The sequence below is a fragment of the Aethalodelphis obliquidens genome, unplaced genomic scaffold (genome assembly GCF_003676395.1).
Source record: "Aethalodelphis obliquidens isolate GAN/ISIS:26980383/991018 unplaced genomic scaffold, ASM367639v1 scaffold40, whole genome shotgun sequence".
In the NCBI taxonomy this organism is placed as follows: Eukaryota; Metazoa; Chordata; class Mammalia; order Artiodactyla; family Delphinidae; genus Aethalodelphis; species Aethalodelphis obliquidens.
The window spans coordinates 2,660,501-2,677,561 of NW_020837984.1; the positions used below are offsets into that span (position 1 = coordinate 2,660,501).

The following is a 17,061-nucleotide window of genomic DNA, read 5'->3' on the forward strand; positions in this document are numbered from 1 at the left end:
TTGGGGGGAACAGGTTAAGGGGTGCAGGGGAATCAAGTTCTTTGGGGGCGTGGTAGAGTTGAGATGTTGGACATCGACGAGGAGATGTCAGATGCAGAGTTAGATGTATACATATGGGACTCAGGGGAAGGGGCAGGGCTGGATATAAAAAATTGAAAGAATACATGGCTATGGGACTGAATTACAAATTTTTGTGAATGAGTGTTGAGAAAAAAAAAGTGGTTTGTGGACTGTGCCCTGGGACACTTGCAAGATTTAAAGGTAGGGAATGAGAGAGGCATGCAATGCATCCTAAATTATTTAGGTTAGGAAGTAGTGCACAAATAAACATATTTTTAAATCACTTATTTTCTTCCTCCCCTAGTAAGAGCCGTTTGTGAAAATGAGCTCATGTCCCCATGATGTCTCCTTTTGTGCTTTAATGGTGGTGTCACTAACGGGAGGTCTCATTTCTCCCTGCTGGTGATTTTATTACTACCGTGTGTGCAGAGATTATGGGGCCTAGATTCATTCGGACCACTCTTGCTTTTGTAAATCTTTAACAGTCAGATCATTGTGAACTGCTCTGAGGTAGAGCTTTCCGCAAAATGGCACGGGTGAACTGCAGTCTGACAGGCAGCCGTTGTTATTTGTGTTATGAACGCATGTCCTAGGGTGGTAGCTGCCTTTGGATGAAGCTGACTCTTCCTGCCTCTCTGTTGACCTCTGTCATATCTTGACCTCCCCACTTTGTGTGGGAGCTTCGGGGACTGGAAGACCCTTGGAGATACCGTAGACCCTTCCTTTTGCCAAAGCCAGGCCAGGGAACACCACCTCACAGTGTAATATTTCTCAGTAACCTCAGCAAGGATTTGTCCTAAATAGCTGTTTAGTCCCTGGGGCTCTAGCTACATGTCTTCCACTGGGCTCTGAAGTGCTGAGGTATTTAACACTATCATTACTCAGCTCTGCTCTGTAAGCCAAATGCAATGTTAATTAGAATTACTTTTTTTAATGTATAATTATATAATTTATTAAAATCAACACAGTTCATATACAAAATATTAAAATGGCAGTCATTAAGTGTGTTAAGCACTTCAAATACTGAAATGTTAAAACAGTAAAACTAACAGGTTTAATCTGTTCTTCTCCCAAAAGTGACAATCCAGCAATTCCAAATACAGTATGAAAAGGATCTACCATATCTCCTGGCCTGTCCGCAAATCCTCCCGTTTCTTCATCTTGACATGCGAAGGTGAAACTGCGCAGTTTCTCTCTGTCAATCCAGTGAAGCCTTCCAGTTATCTTTAAGGAAGCCAACACCCACCAAGAATAGCATACATCTGGTACCTTCTGTGGCCTTCCATTGCGTCCACCTGATGCAGGCTGGCGTTCACAAAGCCACCAGCCAAGTAAATCAGAATTTACTCGATGCAACTGACTAGTAATAGCCAGGAATTCTGTGCAACAATAGATCTGCCCAGCATGGGATTCAGATCCTGGCCTGCAACCAAACCCACCATCAAAGTTCCTACATGATAAAACAAATTCGATTGCCTTTTCCACATTAATAGCATCCAGCTTCCCCAGTAGAGCCAAACTGCCACCAGCACAAAAAGAGAATCTTGTATCGATTTCTCCCTATTATATAAAAGTAGATTTTCACACCCCACAAAGCCGCTGGTCTCTCCGGCCTGCACTGTATTCAGCCCTTATCCTTTAGACTGGCCCCCTCTGTTCTAGTGCTCCTGTATGCTGATATAACTAGCACAGTGCGTGCTGGAACTTCCAGCAGACCATTAACTCCAGTTAGACCAGCTGCTTAGTGGGACCCCAAATATCTCCAGCGAAAGAACCATCTTCTTTCTGTAGACTCTGAACATACTCCACAACTTTATTTACGTCAATAACATTAATACTATCAGAGAGAGTAAGAATGTAATCATCTTTCTTTGAGCCATAGGATGCTATATAATCTGCATGCTTCTCCAGTAATAGGGTGTCAGGTGCATCTGACTTGATAATAACATCCTTCTGCAGCGTGCCCGTGTCTGAAAGCGAAAAGAGCTAGAATTACTTTTTTGCTTTTGCATCTACACTGGCATTTCGTTTCTATGCCCTGACTCTCACCCCTTCTCATGCCCCTCTCCTGCCCCATTTTTTTATAAGCTCAAGACCTAAAAGTATTCAGATATATTTGTCTCAGCAAGAATGCCACAAACTTTTACTATTTAATGTCAACCTGATTGGAAACTCATTTAGATGTATGATCTTTCTTTTTTTCTAGAAATTTCAGTCTTTCTCACAGGGAGGTGTATGGTTAATAAAAGACAAGAATTAAGCACGTAAACTCTTTACTTACAAGCAGAATGCACGTAAATCTAATTGTCCACATTTCCTACCTATTGTTTAACAGCTATTTTTTTTTTTTTTTTTACCAGGCCTTCATGGTTATTCTTTGTCTGTTATTGCTCTGGCTACAGAGATACAGGGTTTTGGCTGTTTTGGCCCTTTCAAGATATTAATTCTTTTCTTCCTGGGGTTTGCCCTCTCTCATTCTTGTAAAAAGGCATCCTGCTAACCTCCGTAATTACTTTCATTTATTTTATTTTTTTCTGGAAACTGTATTTAAATATCTTCAAGTTTCACCTGGAGTGATAGATATTTCAGAATTACTTTCTTTTCCGAGAACATATTTTCATTATGGCATGAAGTTAAAGTCATTTACAATTTAATTATTTTGCAAACTCCTATTTTACATGTCAGAAGAAAACCATTTGTTGGGGGTATTTGTGAGAAAGATGCTTTTGTGTTTAATATTGTTAATTCCCTCTTTGATCTTCATTCTAAAATCTGATGAATGAGATATATTACTTCCCCTGGCATTTCCTATCCTGGTTAATGGCATGACCATTTAGCTGGTACCCATCCCAGAGTCCTCTTTCAGCCTCCCTGCCTCCACTGAAATAAATATTAAGGCTCAAAAGGTCCTGCCCTGTAATCCATCAATATCCTTTTTATTCCTTCTGCTATTGTCCAGTGTAGGTGATGGGTAATCATTTTTTACTTGAACTTCTTTGTTAATCTCCTAATTAGACTTTATCCTACCTAGTCTTGTCCCACCCAGATCATTCTCCACATTATTCCTAGAGCAATCTATCAAACCAAATCAGGTCTTGTCACGTAGCTCATCCCTCAGCATAGAATAAATTTCAAATCCTTCATATGGTATAGAAGGTTCTCCATCATCTGACCTCCTGCCTTTCACGTCAGCCTCAGTTCTTGGTACTCTGTCCCTCGTGTCCTAGGCTCACATCGTTCTGAACAACTTCTGTTTCCCTGACTGTGACAACTGTTTAATATTTCAGGTTCTCTGAATTGAAGTTCCTCACAGCCTCAACTGCGACTCACAGACCTCAATCTTAGCCATTATTTGGCATAATAAATGAGGAGTGAATGAATAAATACTACCTTCTGGCTTCCTTAGCTGGGAACGCCTGGATACTTATAGATTGATTGGCCTACACGTAATTAAGTTGAGAATAATATTTCTCTTGATGATAACTTTTTTAATATTCACATTACATAATGATTTTGTAATTACATAATGATTATATAATCATTTTGTATGGAAATTACATGATTTTGATGGAAATCAGCATATACTCTGGATGCCTCAGTAATAAGACCTTATTTCTACTTTTGGTCTGCTAACCGTTCCTAGTGATCTTTTCAGTTACTGTTTCTTTGGTTTTTCTGTTTTGTTTTTTTTTTAACGTATTTGAACTTCACTGCAGCTTTAGAAATAGATGGGAGTGATTCCAGATTTTCAGAATAAATTTATTTTGCTCAAATAATAACTGGCTAATGAGAAGGAAAAATAGTGGGAATTTAGTCTGTTTAAATTCTGTAGACTTGCCAAAAAAGTCTATATGGACCATCATAGTAACGTCAGTTTCACTTACTTCAGGCCATTTTAGCACTCTAGAAGTGTGCTTTAGTTACTTAACAAATAGCTGAGTACCTACTAATTACCAAGTACACAGGCACACAAGTAAAGCATTTACACAACTATTTCTGAGACGACAGAGGAAAAGCCACAGTCTCACACATGGATTTTGATTATCCATTAATATATTAAGTTTATTGAGCAACTACTACATGTAGATAGGGTGCTAGTCATTGTGATTACAGAGATAATAAAAGTCAAGTGTGGTGACCTCAGGGAGCTCCAAGATACATGAACTATTACTGTAAAACAGGATGGGGCTATGAACAAGAGTCTTATCAGCTCACCTTACAGTGAGTGGTCAGGGTAATTACACCCTCTGTCAAACCATGAAAGTAGAGTCCACATGGTCATGATTTGCTCATCAGAGCCAGGATGGAAGCAGGCTTTTTCAATACCTATTCCAGATTAAGAGAAAGAATATGAATGAATAAGGAACCAGAATCAAGATAATGACATCCTGGGTCACACCAGTGTGGGACAAGAAAAGCATGGGATCCAGAAAAGTATCACTGGAACCCCAAACCCAAAGAGAAGAAAGAACAGGAAATAGACTATTCTCTTGGTAACTGTATTTAGCTGGAACCCTACTGTATTTCGTTTGTATCAATACCGTGACTCACACAGTATTCCAAAGTGAGTTGTTAGCAATTCTCAACAAATTCTTTAGGCAACTTTATCAAATCTCAAGTCTCAAAATCTTTGGGTTATTATAGCTGCAGGCTTTAAGTCAGTCTTGTGGCCACAGTTCTGGGTCTGGAGTGGACAAAGTCAAAAGGGCCCAGAGGTGATGTTTAGCTGGTGTGTACCAGTTCTCCTGCATCAGTTATTAATATGAACACGCTTCTATTCTAACCTCCCCAAGCCCCTGGACCATTCTGAACTGTCCTGATCCTCCCCAGGATCTACAGGATCTCCTTGCAGCCCAGGAGCCTAAGTAGTGAGTACATGGAACAGAAGAAGACCTTCAGGGTCCCCAACCAAAAAGAAAAAAATCACTACGGAGTATAAATTATTGAGAACAAGCGCCAGACCAACAGTTCATGTCTTAATAGATAAATAGTAGGAGCTCATAGGAGCTCTAGTCTTGATAATCTTTTAACTGACAGCACTTAGGAGAGACCTAACGTGTAGTAGGGGCTTAGTAATTGAGAGCTGTTATTACTAAGACACACCCTCAAGGAGTCTTCTTCCTACTGAGGAGACGTATGTAAACAGACCACAGCCCTTAGCTACGTGAAGGAGAGAGTGGTCCCTGTCCTGGTCCAGTGTTCTCTCACTCTGATTCCCCTCTGCGTATCCCAGGATGCTCTCACCTGCACTGGGATGTTGTTTCCCATGTCAGGGCCCTCATTTCTATTTGATAGCAATTTAATTCTTTCCTAGTGTGACTACTTAAAGTTAAGTGCAGGATCTTTACCTGTTGTATTGCTAAGGAAATTTCATTTTCTTCCATCATGTCCACAAAGCATCTTCTGCCAGTTCTATTCTCTGTGGGATTGCTGTCTCCATTTTCATGGCGCTGCAGCATGCTCTCTCTCTCCACTCTGAGAGCTCTTTGTTCTTTGGAGTGCTGCCCTGAGCCTGCCCATTCAGTATTCTGTTTCTGCTATCTGCTGCTGCAGTAGGATATAGCAGGTATTTTTAATTCTATTCCTTTTGTTAGAAAGAGTAATTTCCTTTTTGGGGGTGGAAATAAAGATGTCTTTATACTTAGACCACTTGAGGGCTGAAGCCCAGAGAGTTTCCTTTAAAATCATCACAAGCTCCAAATCTTGTGGGCGACTTGCTTTCATATGCAAAATCTGCTATGGAGCTATCACCAGAAATTTTGTCTTGCAGTTTCCCAGCACACTTCTTTCTCCAACTCAGGATTTCTCAACTTGAGCACTATTGATGTTTGGGGCTGGAAAATTGTAGGGGGCTATCCTGTACGTTGTCAGACATTCAGAACCATCCTTGTCCTCTACCAACTAGATTCCCATAGAAACTGCCCAGTTTTGACCACTAAATATGTCTGCAAGGCATTTTTGTCAAATACCCTTGCTGGGGGCCAAATCACTTCAGGTTGAGAACTGCTCTAAATCATAAACACATGAAAGTAGATCGGCAAACAAGTTATAAATGTGTTGACAGGCAAAGCAAAAACATTCGTGGTAATGACAGCAAATACTTAGCACTTAATGTGGGCCAGGTACTGCTGGAAAAGCTCTTTTCATGTAAGTAACCAAACCCATAGACTGAGGTACCATTGTACCATTATTTATACACATCTTATAGACGAGGACACTGAGACACAGAGAGGTCATGCAGGGGCTAAGTGTCAGATCAAGAATCTGAACCTAGGGACTTCCCTGGCAGTCCAGTGGTTAAGACTTTGCCTTCCTGTGAAGTGGAGTGCTGGCTCCATCCCTCATCAGGGAGCTAAGATCCCACATGCTGCGACCAAAAAGCCAAAACATAAAACAGAAGCAATACTGTAACAAATTCAATAAAGACTTTAAAAATGGTCCACATCAAAAAAAAAGAATCTGAACCTAGGCCTGATTGTGACCCTATAGTCAATGATCTGAACTCACTGTGCTTTCAACAAAAATTTATTGGAATAGAGACCTACTTGGCATTATACGGAATATTATCTTTGGTACGTGCTTAGTAAATACTTTGTTAAGTGAATAAACGAGTATCTGTAAGTCATCTAATATTTTAAATTAGTATTGAATAGATTCTTTAGTTAATTTAAATAAAAAAGTACTTTTCCCTGAATACAGTCAACTATTATCTATTAGAGCAAAGCAGAGGGTCTCTTAGCATTTCTAAGCCCATTGACAGGAATCTTTTGGAAAAGATTTGTCAAGGTGACCTTTAAAATCTCTTCTGATCTGAGCATTTATTTGTGTGCTGGTGCAGTATTGCAACATTTCAGAATGAAGACTGATCAAACTGAACAAAATATTTTTTTCCTGATGAGATTAAGCAAAGCACCTGCTCTTGCCATATAACAGGGAAAGAGAGGATTCATCCTCCCTCCAAAACTAGGTATGCATTCTCATGAGGTATGATGCACTGTTTGATAGTTTGACCTAGCTTCTGGACTTATAAAATATTAAACATCTTTAACTAACAGGAAGCCACTTTAGTCGATCAATCTTCAGGCTTTCATAGTTGACTTCCTATAATAGATGAGGGGCTGAGCTCTAATGTTTGTTACAAATGCATTACATCTGATTTATATCTAAGTGGGAAGCCCGTATTTTATATAATAAAATATAAAAACATAGTATTCTTTTATTCTTGTTAAAGATGTTTTTAAAATGTATTTCTATAAGGCAAAAGAATGGAAGCTTCCAGAGTGTCAATTAAAATAATTTTACTAAGAGTAATAAATAAAATATATCCATAAAGTAGCAAGAAAATAATCACAATAGCTTCATCTTGCTAGTTCTCTTAAAACTCACATTGTGAATTTTCCTCAGTGAGACCATAAGTAATATAAGTATTCTCTTTTCGTTTAGATGATCTTTTAAAAATTTGAATGGCTTCATATTTTTTCCTTAATTTTGAAGGAGAGGCCAGTTATTTTAAGGACAATACTAGAAAGTATTCCAAATCTCAATTTTCATGGAAAAAGATATTCCAGATATCATGTCATTAAAGAGGAATAGTAGTACCAATATGTTTTATCTTCGTCAGTGATTTGAAGGGATGCTTTTGTTTCCTCATCTAGGGTGTTTGCTTATAGTACTAGAATTCATGATTTATTTCATTTCATTTCATGTTTACATTATATAATAATTCTAATACTAAAATTTTTTTTAAATTTTTTGGTTTTTTTAAATTGAAGTTTAGTTGATTTACAATATTAGTTTCAGGTGTAGCACATAGTGATTCAAAACTTTTATATATTATACTCCACTTAAAGTTATTATAAATTATTGACTATATTCCCTGTGCTGTACAATATATTCTTTTAGCTTATTTATTTTATACCTAGTACTTTGTACCTCTTAACTCCCTACCCCTGTCTTGCCCCTTCCCACTTCCCTCTTCTCACTGGTAACCGCTAGTTGGTTCTCTAGATGCATGAATCTGTTTGTTTTGTTATATTCATTCCTTTATTTTTTAGATTTCTCATATAAATGGTAACATACAGTATTTTTCTTTCTCTTTCTGACTTATTTCACTAAGCATAATACCCTCCAGCCCATCCAGGTTGTTGCAAATGTAAAAATTTAATTCTTTTTTATGGCTGAGTGGTATTACATTGTGTGTGTGTGTGTGTGTGTGTGTGTGTATAGACACCACATCTTTTTTATCCATTCATCTATCAATTGACACTTAGGTTGCTTCTGTATCTTGGCTATTGTAAATAATGCTGCTGTGAACACTGGGGTGTGCGTATCCGTCTGAATTTGTTTTTGTTTTCTTCAGATATATACTCAGTAGTAGAATTCCTGGATCATATGGTAGTTCGGTTTTTAGTTTTTTGAAGAACCTCCATACCATTGTCCATAGTGGCTGCATCAATTTACATTCCCACCAACAGTGCACAGTGGTTCCCTTTTCTCCGCATTCTTGCCAACGTTTGTTATTTGTGGTCTTTTTGATGATAGCCATTCTAACAGGTGTGAGGGGGTTGACCTCTTTGTGGTTTTGATTTGCATTTCTCTGATGATTAGTGGTGTTGAGCATCTTTTCATGTGCTTGTTAGCCATCAGTATGTCTTCTTTGGAAAAATATCTATTCAGGTGTTCTATTTTTTAATCAGGTTTTTTTTTTATATTGAGTTTTATGAGCTGTTTTATATATTTTGAATATTAACCCCTTATTGGTCATATCATTTGCAAGTATTTTTTCCCATTAAGTACGTTGTCTTTTCATTTTCGTCAATGGTTTCCTTTGTTGTGTAAAAGCTTTTAAGTTTATTAGGTCACGTTTGTTTGTTTGCTTTTGTTTCCTTTGCCTTAGGAGACAGATCCAAAAAAATATTGCTACAATTCATGTCAAAGAGTGTTCTGCCTATGTTTTCATCTAGTTTCATGGTTTTTGGTCTTACATTTAGGCTTTCAATCCATTTTGAGTTTATTTTTGTATATGGTGTGAAGGAATGTTCTAATTTGATTATTTCACATGTAGCTGTTCAGTTTTCCCAGCACCACTTATTGAAGAGACTGTCTTTTTCCCATTGTGTATTGTTAACTCCTTTGTCATAGCTTGATTGACCGTAAGTGCGTGGATTTACTTCTGGGCTCTCTGTTCTGTTCCATTGATCTATGTGTCTGTTTTTGTGCCAGTACCATACTGTTTTGATTATCGTGGCTTTGTAGTATAGTCTGAATTCAAGGAGCATGATACCTCCAGCTTTGTTCTTTTTTGTCAAGATTGCTTTGGCTATTCGGGGTCATTTGTGATTCCATATAAATTTTAGGGTTATTTGCTCTAGTTCTGTGAAAAATGTCACAGGTATTTTGATAGGGACTGCATTGACTGTAGATTGCTTTGGGTAGCGTGGACATTTTAACAGTATTATTTTTTCCAGTCCATGAACACAGGATATCTCTCCATTTATTTGTATCACCTTCAATTTCCTTCATCAGAGTTTTATACTTTACAGAGTATAGGTCTTTCACCTCCTTGGTTAAGTTTATTCCTGGGTATTTTATTCTTTTTGATGCAATTTTAAATGGGATTGTTTTCTTGCTTTCTCTTTCTGATAGTTCATTATCAGTGTATAGAAAAGCAACAGATTTCTATATATTAATCTTGTATCCTGCAACTCTCCTGAATTTACTGATGAGCTTTAGTAGTTTTTTGGTGGCGTGTTTAAGATTTTCTCTGTATGTATCATGTCATCTGCAAACACTGACACTTTTACTTCTTCCTTTCCAACTTGTATTCCTTTATTTCTTGTCTGATTGCTATGACTAGGACTTCCAACACCATGTTGAATAAAACTGGCAAGAGAGGACATCCTTGTCGGCTTAGGGGAAGTGCTTTTAGCTTTCAACCCCTGGGTATGATGTTAGCTGTGGGCTTATCATATATGGCCTATGTTATGTTGAGGTGTGCTTTTATTTCCTTATCTATGGTGTTTGCTTAGAGTATTAGAATTTGTGATTTCTATAATGAGTACTTAGCACACAGTAAGTGATCTGTAAGTCACCTCCCACACAGTCTTGATGCAGAGCATTACTTTGCTATATAGCAAAGTAAAATAATTTGCAGAGTACTAGATAATCTGCAGATTACTCTAAGTAACTGTATATAAAGTAGTTGATGAGTACACAGATTTCTATGGGAGTAGTAGGGTCATTCACACATGCTTTTTTTTTTTTTTTTAATGAGTCTGGATCTTTGGAAAACTCCAGAAAACAAAGCAAAATAGAATTCCTCAGAGAATAGGAAGTGACTTTCTTAAGGTTGTTGGGAACTGTTCTCCCAATTGATGGCTGGAATCTGGGTTTCCCCACTTTACGCTCTGAAGTTGCCAGAAATAACTCCAACCACTGAGTTATTGAAGGCTGATGTTTTATGAAACTGTCTTCAAAAAATGTCATGATTGACAATTGTAGAGCTAGCAGAGAGCTAAGCCTTCATTGGTATATAAGTATTATTCAGATATATTTTACTCGAAGGTCAAAAATGATGGCTGGTCTAGACACATTTTTCCATGACCTGAATTAAAACAAGATAATTGCTGACATGAGTAGAAAGCCAATAATCCTGATTCTAAAAGAGGACCTATTCCTTTAAAATGATATCATCAAGTAGTTTATTCTTCCATAAAAAACTGGCCCATATATCACCCCCTCTTATGGGATTAATAATACTATACAATCTATATTTAATATGTTTAAAAAGAACCTGTTACAAGATACTGAAAGGCGTAGCTATTGCATGTTGTATCAACTTTCTGAAAGTGGGAAAATAAATGACTGCTCTTTTCAGCAGGCCTCTAAGTGGTTATAGATGTTACCTTAGATTCATGGTTATGATAATAAGCTTTGTTACAGTGGAGAGGCGTTGGGATTTAATCTTGCTACACACTAAGGAAGAATGAAAGATGTTCTTATGTTTTACTTGGTTGAATCCAAAAAAACATGAGATCTGAGAGATGTGTAAGACTTGGAGAAAACCAAATTTAGAAGATAGAACTCACTTGTAAAAAGTCTGCATTAGTTGTTAATGATCATCTCAGAAATAGAACTATGCAGATTGGGATGGGAGGTGAATTTTAAGCCATCAACCATATTATAAATTATTGGATATAACTCTATTTTTTTTTTTTTTTTTTGCGGTACACGGGCCTCTCACTGTTGTGACCTCTCCCGTTGTGGAGCACAGGCTCCGGACGCGCAGGCTCAGCGGCCATGGCTCACGGGCCTAGCCGTTCCGCGGCATGTGGGATCTTCCCAGACCGGGGCACGAACCCATGTCCCCTGCATCCGCAGGTGGACTCTCAACCACTGCGCCACCAGGGAAGCCCTGGATATAACTCTTTTGATGATGGAAATAAATTAGACACTGACATATGAAATGATTACTAAAAGAGCAAAGTTTAAATCAGTGTTGCTTTGATGAAATGATCATTATGATCCAAGCGTAAATCTATAATTTTCTCTGTTATATGTGAGGATTGTGTGTGACTTACTTATTTAATAGGTAACTGGTATTGATTTTGTAGATTCAGGAAAAAGTTTTGTGACTACCAACTGCTGGTCAAGATTGCTCCCCTTTTTTACTTCGCTTAAGACCATGGTACATTTCCTTTATGGTTCAGCCTCGAAAAGTTAGAGAAAAGTCAAAATTAGACCAGTACTATTCACAGTAAAGCACATACTTCTAGGATAATAGATTAATGAGAACTAAAAAATTATATTCTCATTTTCAATCTCCTAAAATTAACTTAAACATTTGGACACTGGAATTTTTGAACTATATTTGCGAATTTTCTATATTTTAAAAATTGTTTCTTATTCCTTAGGATATAGCATTCTTAGATACAGGTCTTAGTGAAAGTTGGCAGGGAAAGGAAATTATGTTCAAATTAGTTCATTTTGCTTCTGATCATTTTAATAAAATTACACAGTTTGGTCATGGCAAAAACCTGAAATTCAGGGGAAAAAAAATTTTGTATTTTCTTTTTATGTCAGTTGTGATGTCTTAGTTCCAACCAGTACAGAAATTTGGGAATTAACCAATTAATTAGAAATGTTGATAATTGTGTATATGTCCCATTTAAAATAGTTACTTTAATGCAATGGCGATCTCTTGGTTCATTATATACTCTCCAGTGTGCAGAAATTTTGCTGAGAATTTGATGCAATGTCAGTTTTTCTGAGTGTTGAATATATCTACCCAACTTGTGTTTCTTAACATAAGGTCAGAGTGCTCCCAATTGCATTTAAATAATTTCTAAGTTGCAGTTTTAAATACTTGTAAGATTTATGTTAATTCTGTTTCTCACAAATAAAACCCACAAAATTAAGTTGTATAAATAGCTTCCTTTTTCTTTTTTTTCTGGAATTTTGGCATTATCATCTGTCCCTTTTTGATAGCTTGAGAATTAGTTATACCTTTGCCCAAAACTTTTAAAAAAATCAGCATTAGCTCTCATACACAGGACTTCAGTGAGTTTTTATTTTAATTTTTTCCCTAGTTAGAGATGCATGTTACAGCTTGCCATTGTGGTCATCGTGGTTCATTTCATTAAGCTTCTTATTCTATATGCTTTCTTGAGACTTGGGAAACAGTATTTTTCTGAGTGATTGTACTATATTGTTCCAAATATAAGGCTACCCAGACTAGAAGGCAACCTCCAACTAGAAACAGCTCAAATATGGAGAAAGGCTGGGGGCCCAGAGCCCGGCGGGTCTTGCAGTGGTGGCAAGGGTGCCGAGGAATAGGACGATGCCTGCCCACTCTCCCGGTGAGTGAAGACGAGTCAGCTGCTGATGTGCCTGTGCATAACCAGATGGCTTCTGCTGCTAGAGGAAAAGTCATACTGGGGGGGAAAGAATAAGTCTGTACACATGAAAGAAAGTCACTGTGTGTCCAAATCAGGGAGGGAAGGCGGGAGTAGAGTCTATTTCACCTCCTAAATGGTCGCCTTCAGTGTTTTTTTTTTTTTTCCCTGAACCTGGGGGTGAAAGTTGAATAACCCCAAACACTGGAGGAGGAGGAAAGTACCTGCACCTTTTGTGCAAAGGAGTTTAAAGGTCAGTGGCCATGGAAATGAATTGTTAGACACCATCAGATGTCTCACGACCAGCCCAGAAAATTATTCCTTGCCCTTTCAAATTGACTGCTGACCCAAGAGGTGGTGCGTGCACTGTGTGATCATGTGTAGCCTGAAGATAAGCAACCCCAAAGCTGGGAGTCACATTTCCCATTTTAGTAAGATTTTTTTCTTTTTAAATTCCCTGTCTCCTGAGCCAGCCAAGATACAATTTAAATAAACAGGCTAAATCTTATTGAAATAAACTCCAAGGGACTGTTTAAAATTATTTGTTGGGCTAGTATTTCACCCAGTAGCATATTTTAAAAAATACTTCAGTGAAAAATGTATTATTCGATGGAGAATATGTATTGATGGAGCCCAGAGAAAACTCCAGGTATTGGTCTGATTCTACTAATAAGCACATAGAAATCTAAGCTTTTATTTCATAGTAACTAAATAAGATGTGATAGAATGAGGTGCTTGTTTCTGTTATAATCTAGAAAAGTCTTTAGCACCTGTTAGTGTACAACTTAACCAGCATTCAGTAACCTTTGCGGCTTCACAAAAACTGCATACAATATAAACCTTGACCTTTCTAGTGATTACCAGTCCATGGCTCGCAAAACAGGTTTTAAGTAGAACTTTAATCCCTGAATGATAAGTTTTTCTCCACTGGGTAGTTTCCATTGTAGCCTTCATGATGATGATGAAACTTCTTTAATAAAAAAGTATGTTTTTCTGAACAGACAGGACTCTCCTTAAGTTTAAACAATGCTTAATTGCCCAGAGGATTTGGTTTAGGGAAGCTACTTATCATTGATTTCAGAAATTCTCTTAAACCAAAATACCGTGAAAGATAGAGGTCCCGTGCCCAAGGAACAGCAAGCTAGAATTTGGCATGCCTACCATTTTGCCAGGTCTGGGAAGGGAACCTTTGAAACAGAAGGGCTGGGCAGAAAAGGATTTGAAAGGGAGAACTGGAAGGGAGTGTATCCCAGAGGGGGAAGGATTGTTGCCAAGTTAGATTACCAGTCAGAGGAAACAGCACTGCAGTGGTGGAGTCTAAATGAGAGGGTTCATGTGAACTCTGTATAACCTCAGAAGCCTTTTCCAAAGAGTTCATAAGGGTGATACCAGCCAGGAAAGAGACTAGTAGAGGATCAGGGCTTTTCAGGGAAGAAGAGCTTCCTTTATAACTCCTTCGCTTTGGAAATATTTGATCTCTACAAAGGAAGAGGATGCCCAAATTTGGTGGGGGGAGTGTGTGCCTATTATTAACCATCTTTAAACTTCAAACAGTTTCCTTTCTATTATTTGTTTCGGGTACTATTATGTCTGATTTGATCCAAATTACAAATACAGCAAAACATATTATAAACATTTTTTTCCCAGAGGGGGTTGGGGCTATAATAATTGTATGTTCTGTTCATCACCTCCTGTTAATTTCATCATTAGTTGCAACGGCAGACAGAAGCTGGAGAGGTCACCTAAATGTCAGATTCCATGGCTTCCTCTCCCTGTTGGCTAGTGAGGGCGGGGACAGGACCTGACCTGATTGCATTAGGAAAAGAACATGGCCTCAGTTGGCTTGTGAGGTGGCAAGGATAGCCTTCAAGGACACAGGAAGAAAGGACAGTGACAAGGGAAGAGAGATTTTCCAAGTTGCATATAAATAATCACCTTTGTAAAACTCAACAGGAAGAGTTAATTTCTCTACAAATAGTGGTGTTTGTGTAAAACCCATACCTGTAACCTGTGCTCAGCTTCTCCCTCCCGTCCCCAAAATGCACAACATAGAAGCTCTCCTGTAGATGCTGGAAAATTAACATCCCAGATCACTGTTTTTTCTTCCTTTCATGATTTCACACATGATGCACCTTCCCTGGCTCCTTCTCGGGGGGTTAGATCCATAGGATCAAGTTAAAGGGAACAGTTATTAATCTATTAGGAAAAAATCTGTAGATTTGTTGATGGACAGAAATTAAAATCTCTCAGGCCCTAAAAACAGGTTTGGGCAATTCCCATTAGACTGTTTTTGCTAGGAGGATAGATCACTGCTGTTCTTTTTCTTTCCTGATCCATTAGTCTTTTTCCCAAGGAACCCCTAGAAAAAGTGATGTTTTTTACTTTTTCCCAGTTCCTGTATGGGTGACTGTGACTCTCACAGGTCAAATTAATAATGCGCGAGTTCTGACTTCTCAGCAGTTCAGTTGAAGAGTCACTACACTACAAATATGTAATTTGTGATCTGTTTTGTTTTTCAGTTTTTAAAAGTTCATAAAATAAGAGAATTCTTGAAGAAGATGTTGAATATGGTTAAATCTCTTTGGGAAATGTTCCACCATAGGTCTTTCCCTCAAAGAAGGGTTTATAAGGGACACCATTTCTCAAATGCAGCAATATGCCTTTGAGAAATGGTGATGTGTCTGCATTTTCTGAGACATATGGAATATGGCATTTGTCTTGCTGAGTGAGCATGTTTAACTCAGCTGTGGAGTAACTCACAAATTCCCTACTCTTGAGTATCTTTAAGTTTCAAAAAGTCATTCTTGAAATGTTCTTAATGGGCATGCCTTAGGGGGCACTGCTCTCTTTGGTAAATCAGAAGTGACATCTGGAAATGCATAGAGATGGCTCTTGGTTACATTTTTTTTTTTCTTTTCTGCTGGTCAAGCAGAGAGTGTCTTCCAGTTAACAGGTTGATAGCATCTTTGGACAGGCTAGAGAAAATTAACAAAATGGCTAGTTCTTGTTTGGCAGTGAAATTGAATATTGAATGACATCTCTGCAGTTATAAACGACCTTTGTTTTAATAACAAAGTTGTTGATTTTCTACTAAGGGTTCTTTTAGGTTGTCATCAGGGGCTGATGGGAGTAACAGTTCACCCAACTCTCCAGCTAGCTTCAGTGGACATACCACACCTTCTCAGCAGCCTGAACCCGTGGTACACTCTCTTAAGGTAACCAACTGTGTACAGCCGTTTATCCAGTACTTCAGTTGTGTTGTGGCTTGTTCGCTATAGTCTGGTAATCCTCACGGTCTCGTTTTAACCATAGATACTTTATTTTTTGAGCCCTTATGGTGTAACTTTTTTTTTATCTTAAGTTTTAAAGTATGATTTTAATTTTTTTAAACTAATAGTGGGTTTGAATACTTATGGTTGAATTGAATCTCTAGTTTTATCATTTTGTTTTGAGTAATGTGATTCATATCTATCTGCATCGAAGTTGAAGTCTGATGTGCATGTATATTCATATGTGTAAAATACTGTTACAGGTATTTTCTGTGCAATGTTTGTAGCATGGATGTCTTCAAATACAGGAAGTTAATAGTTGGCCAAAATAAGGAAAGATACCATATTTTTCTTTCTCTTTGCAACTGAAGTACGTTGTGCAACTTACTGAAAGTTTTCAAATAAACAAAAACCTACTCTGTTCACCATTAAATAGAAATTAAGTCTTCAAACTCTAGTTAATGCTTTAATGCTTCTTTATAGAGTATTAGAAAATAGATACATGGTCTTATTCATGAAGATACTTTATTTTTTGCTTATACTTCAGCTTCAGCAATGACTTAAAAAAAGATCTGGCTGAAATTTATCATTTATTTTTCTCTACCAGTAATGAGCTTTCCAATAAGTAAAATTAATAATAAGCAGTGTAAATATTTACCTCTCTGAGAAGAAACGGCAGGCAATAAAAATCTTAAAAACTGAGACAGTTCCTTGAAGTTTCATCAGTTCCAAAGTATAAAACACTGTCCTCCAAATTATCTACAATTCCTAACATGTAGCCTTGGTCAAACCTTTCTGAGCCATAAAGTAAGCAGAGTGCTTCAGTCCTGCTTTTGCCA

At 37.7% G+C, this 17,061-nt stretch overlaps 1 protein-coding gene and 1 pseudogene across 6 annotated transcripts in view; one reads left to right on the forward strand and one right to left on the reverse strand.

Moving 5' to 3' along the window:
• CCDC85A (coiled-coil domain containing 85A) overlaps nt 1-17,061 on the forward strand; it is a 204,363-nt gene that overhangs the window by 171,733 nt on the left and 15,569 nt on the right. For 2 of the 6 annotated variants that reach the window (XM_027131729.1, XM_027131731.1), the window contains exons 4-5: nt 12,783-12,917; nt 16,049-16,168. The exons of 2 other annotated variants lie outside the window; for them this stretch is intronic. In XM_027131729.1, the coding sequence (XP_026987530.1) occupies nt 12,783-12,917; nt 16,049-16,168 (255 nt within the window). The remainder of the gene's footprint in view (nt 1-12,782; nt 12,918-16,048; nt 16,169-17,061) is intronic. 2 more of the 6 variants (XM_027131730.1, XM_027131726.1) reach the window with 1 other exon arrangement.
• LOC113633464 (geranylgeranyl transferase type-2 subunit beta pseudogene) lies at nt 1,030-5,519 on the reverse strand (annotated as a pseudogene).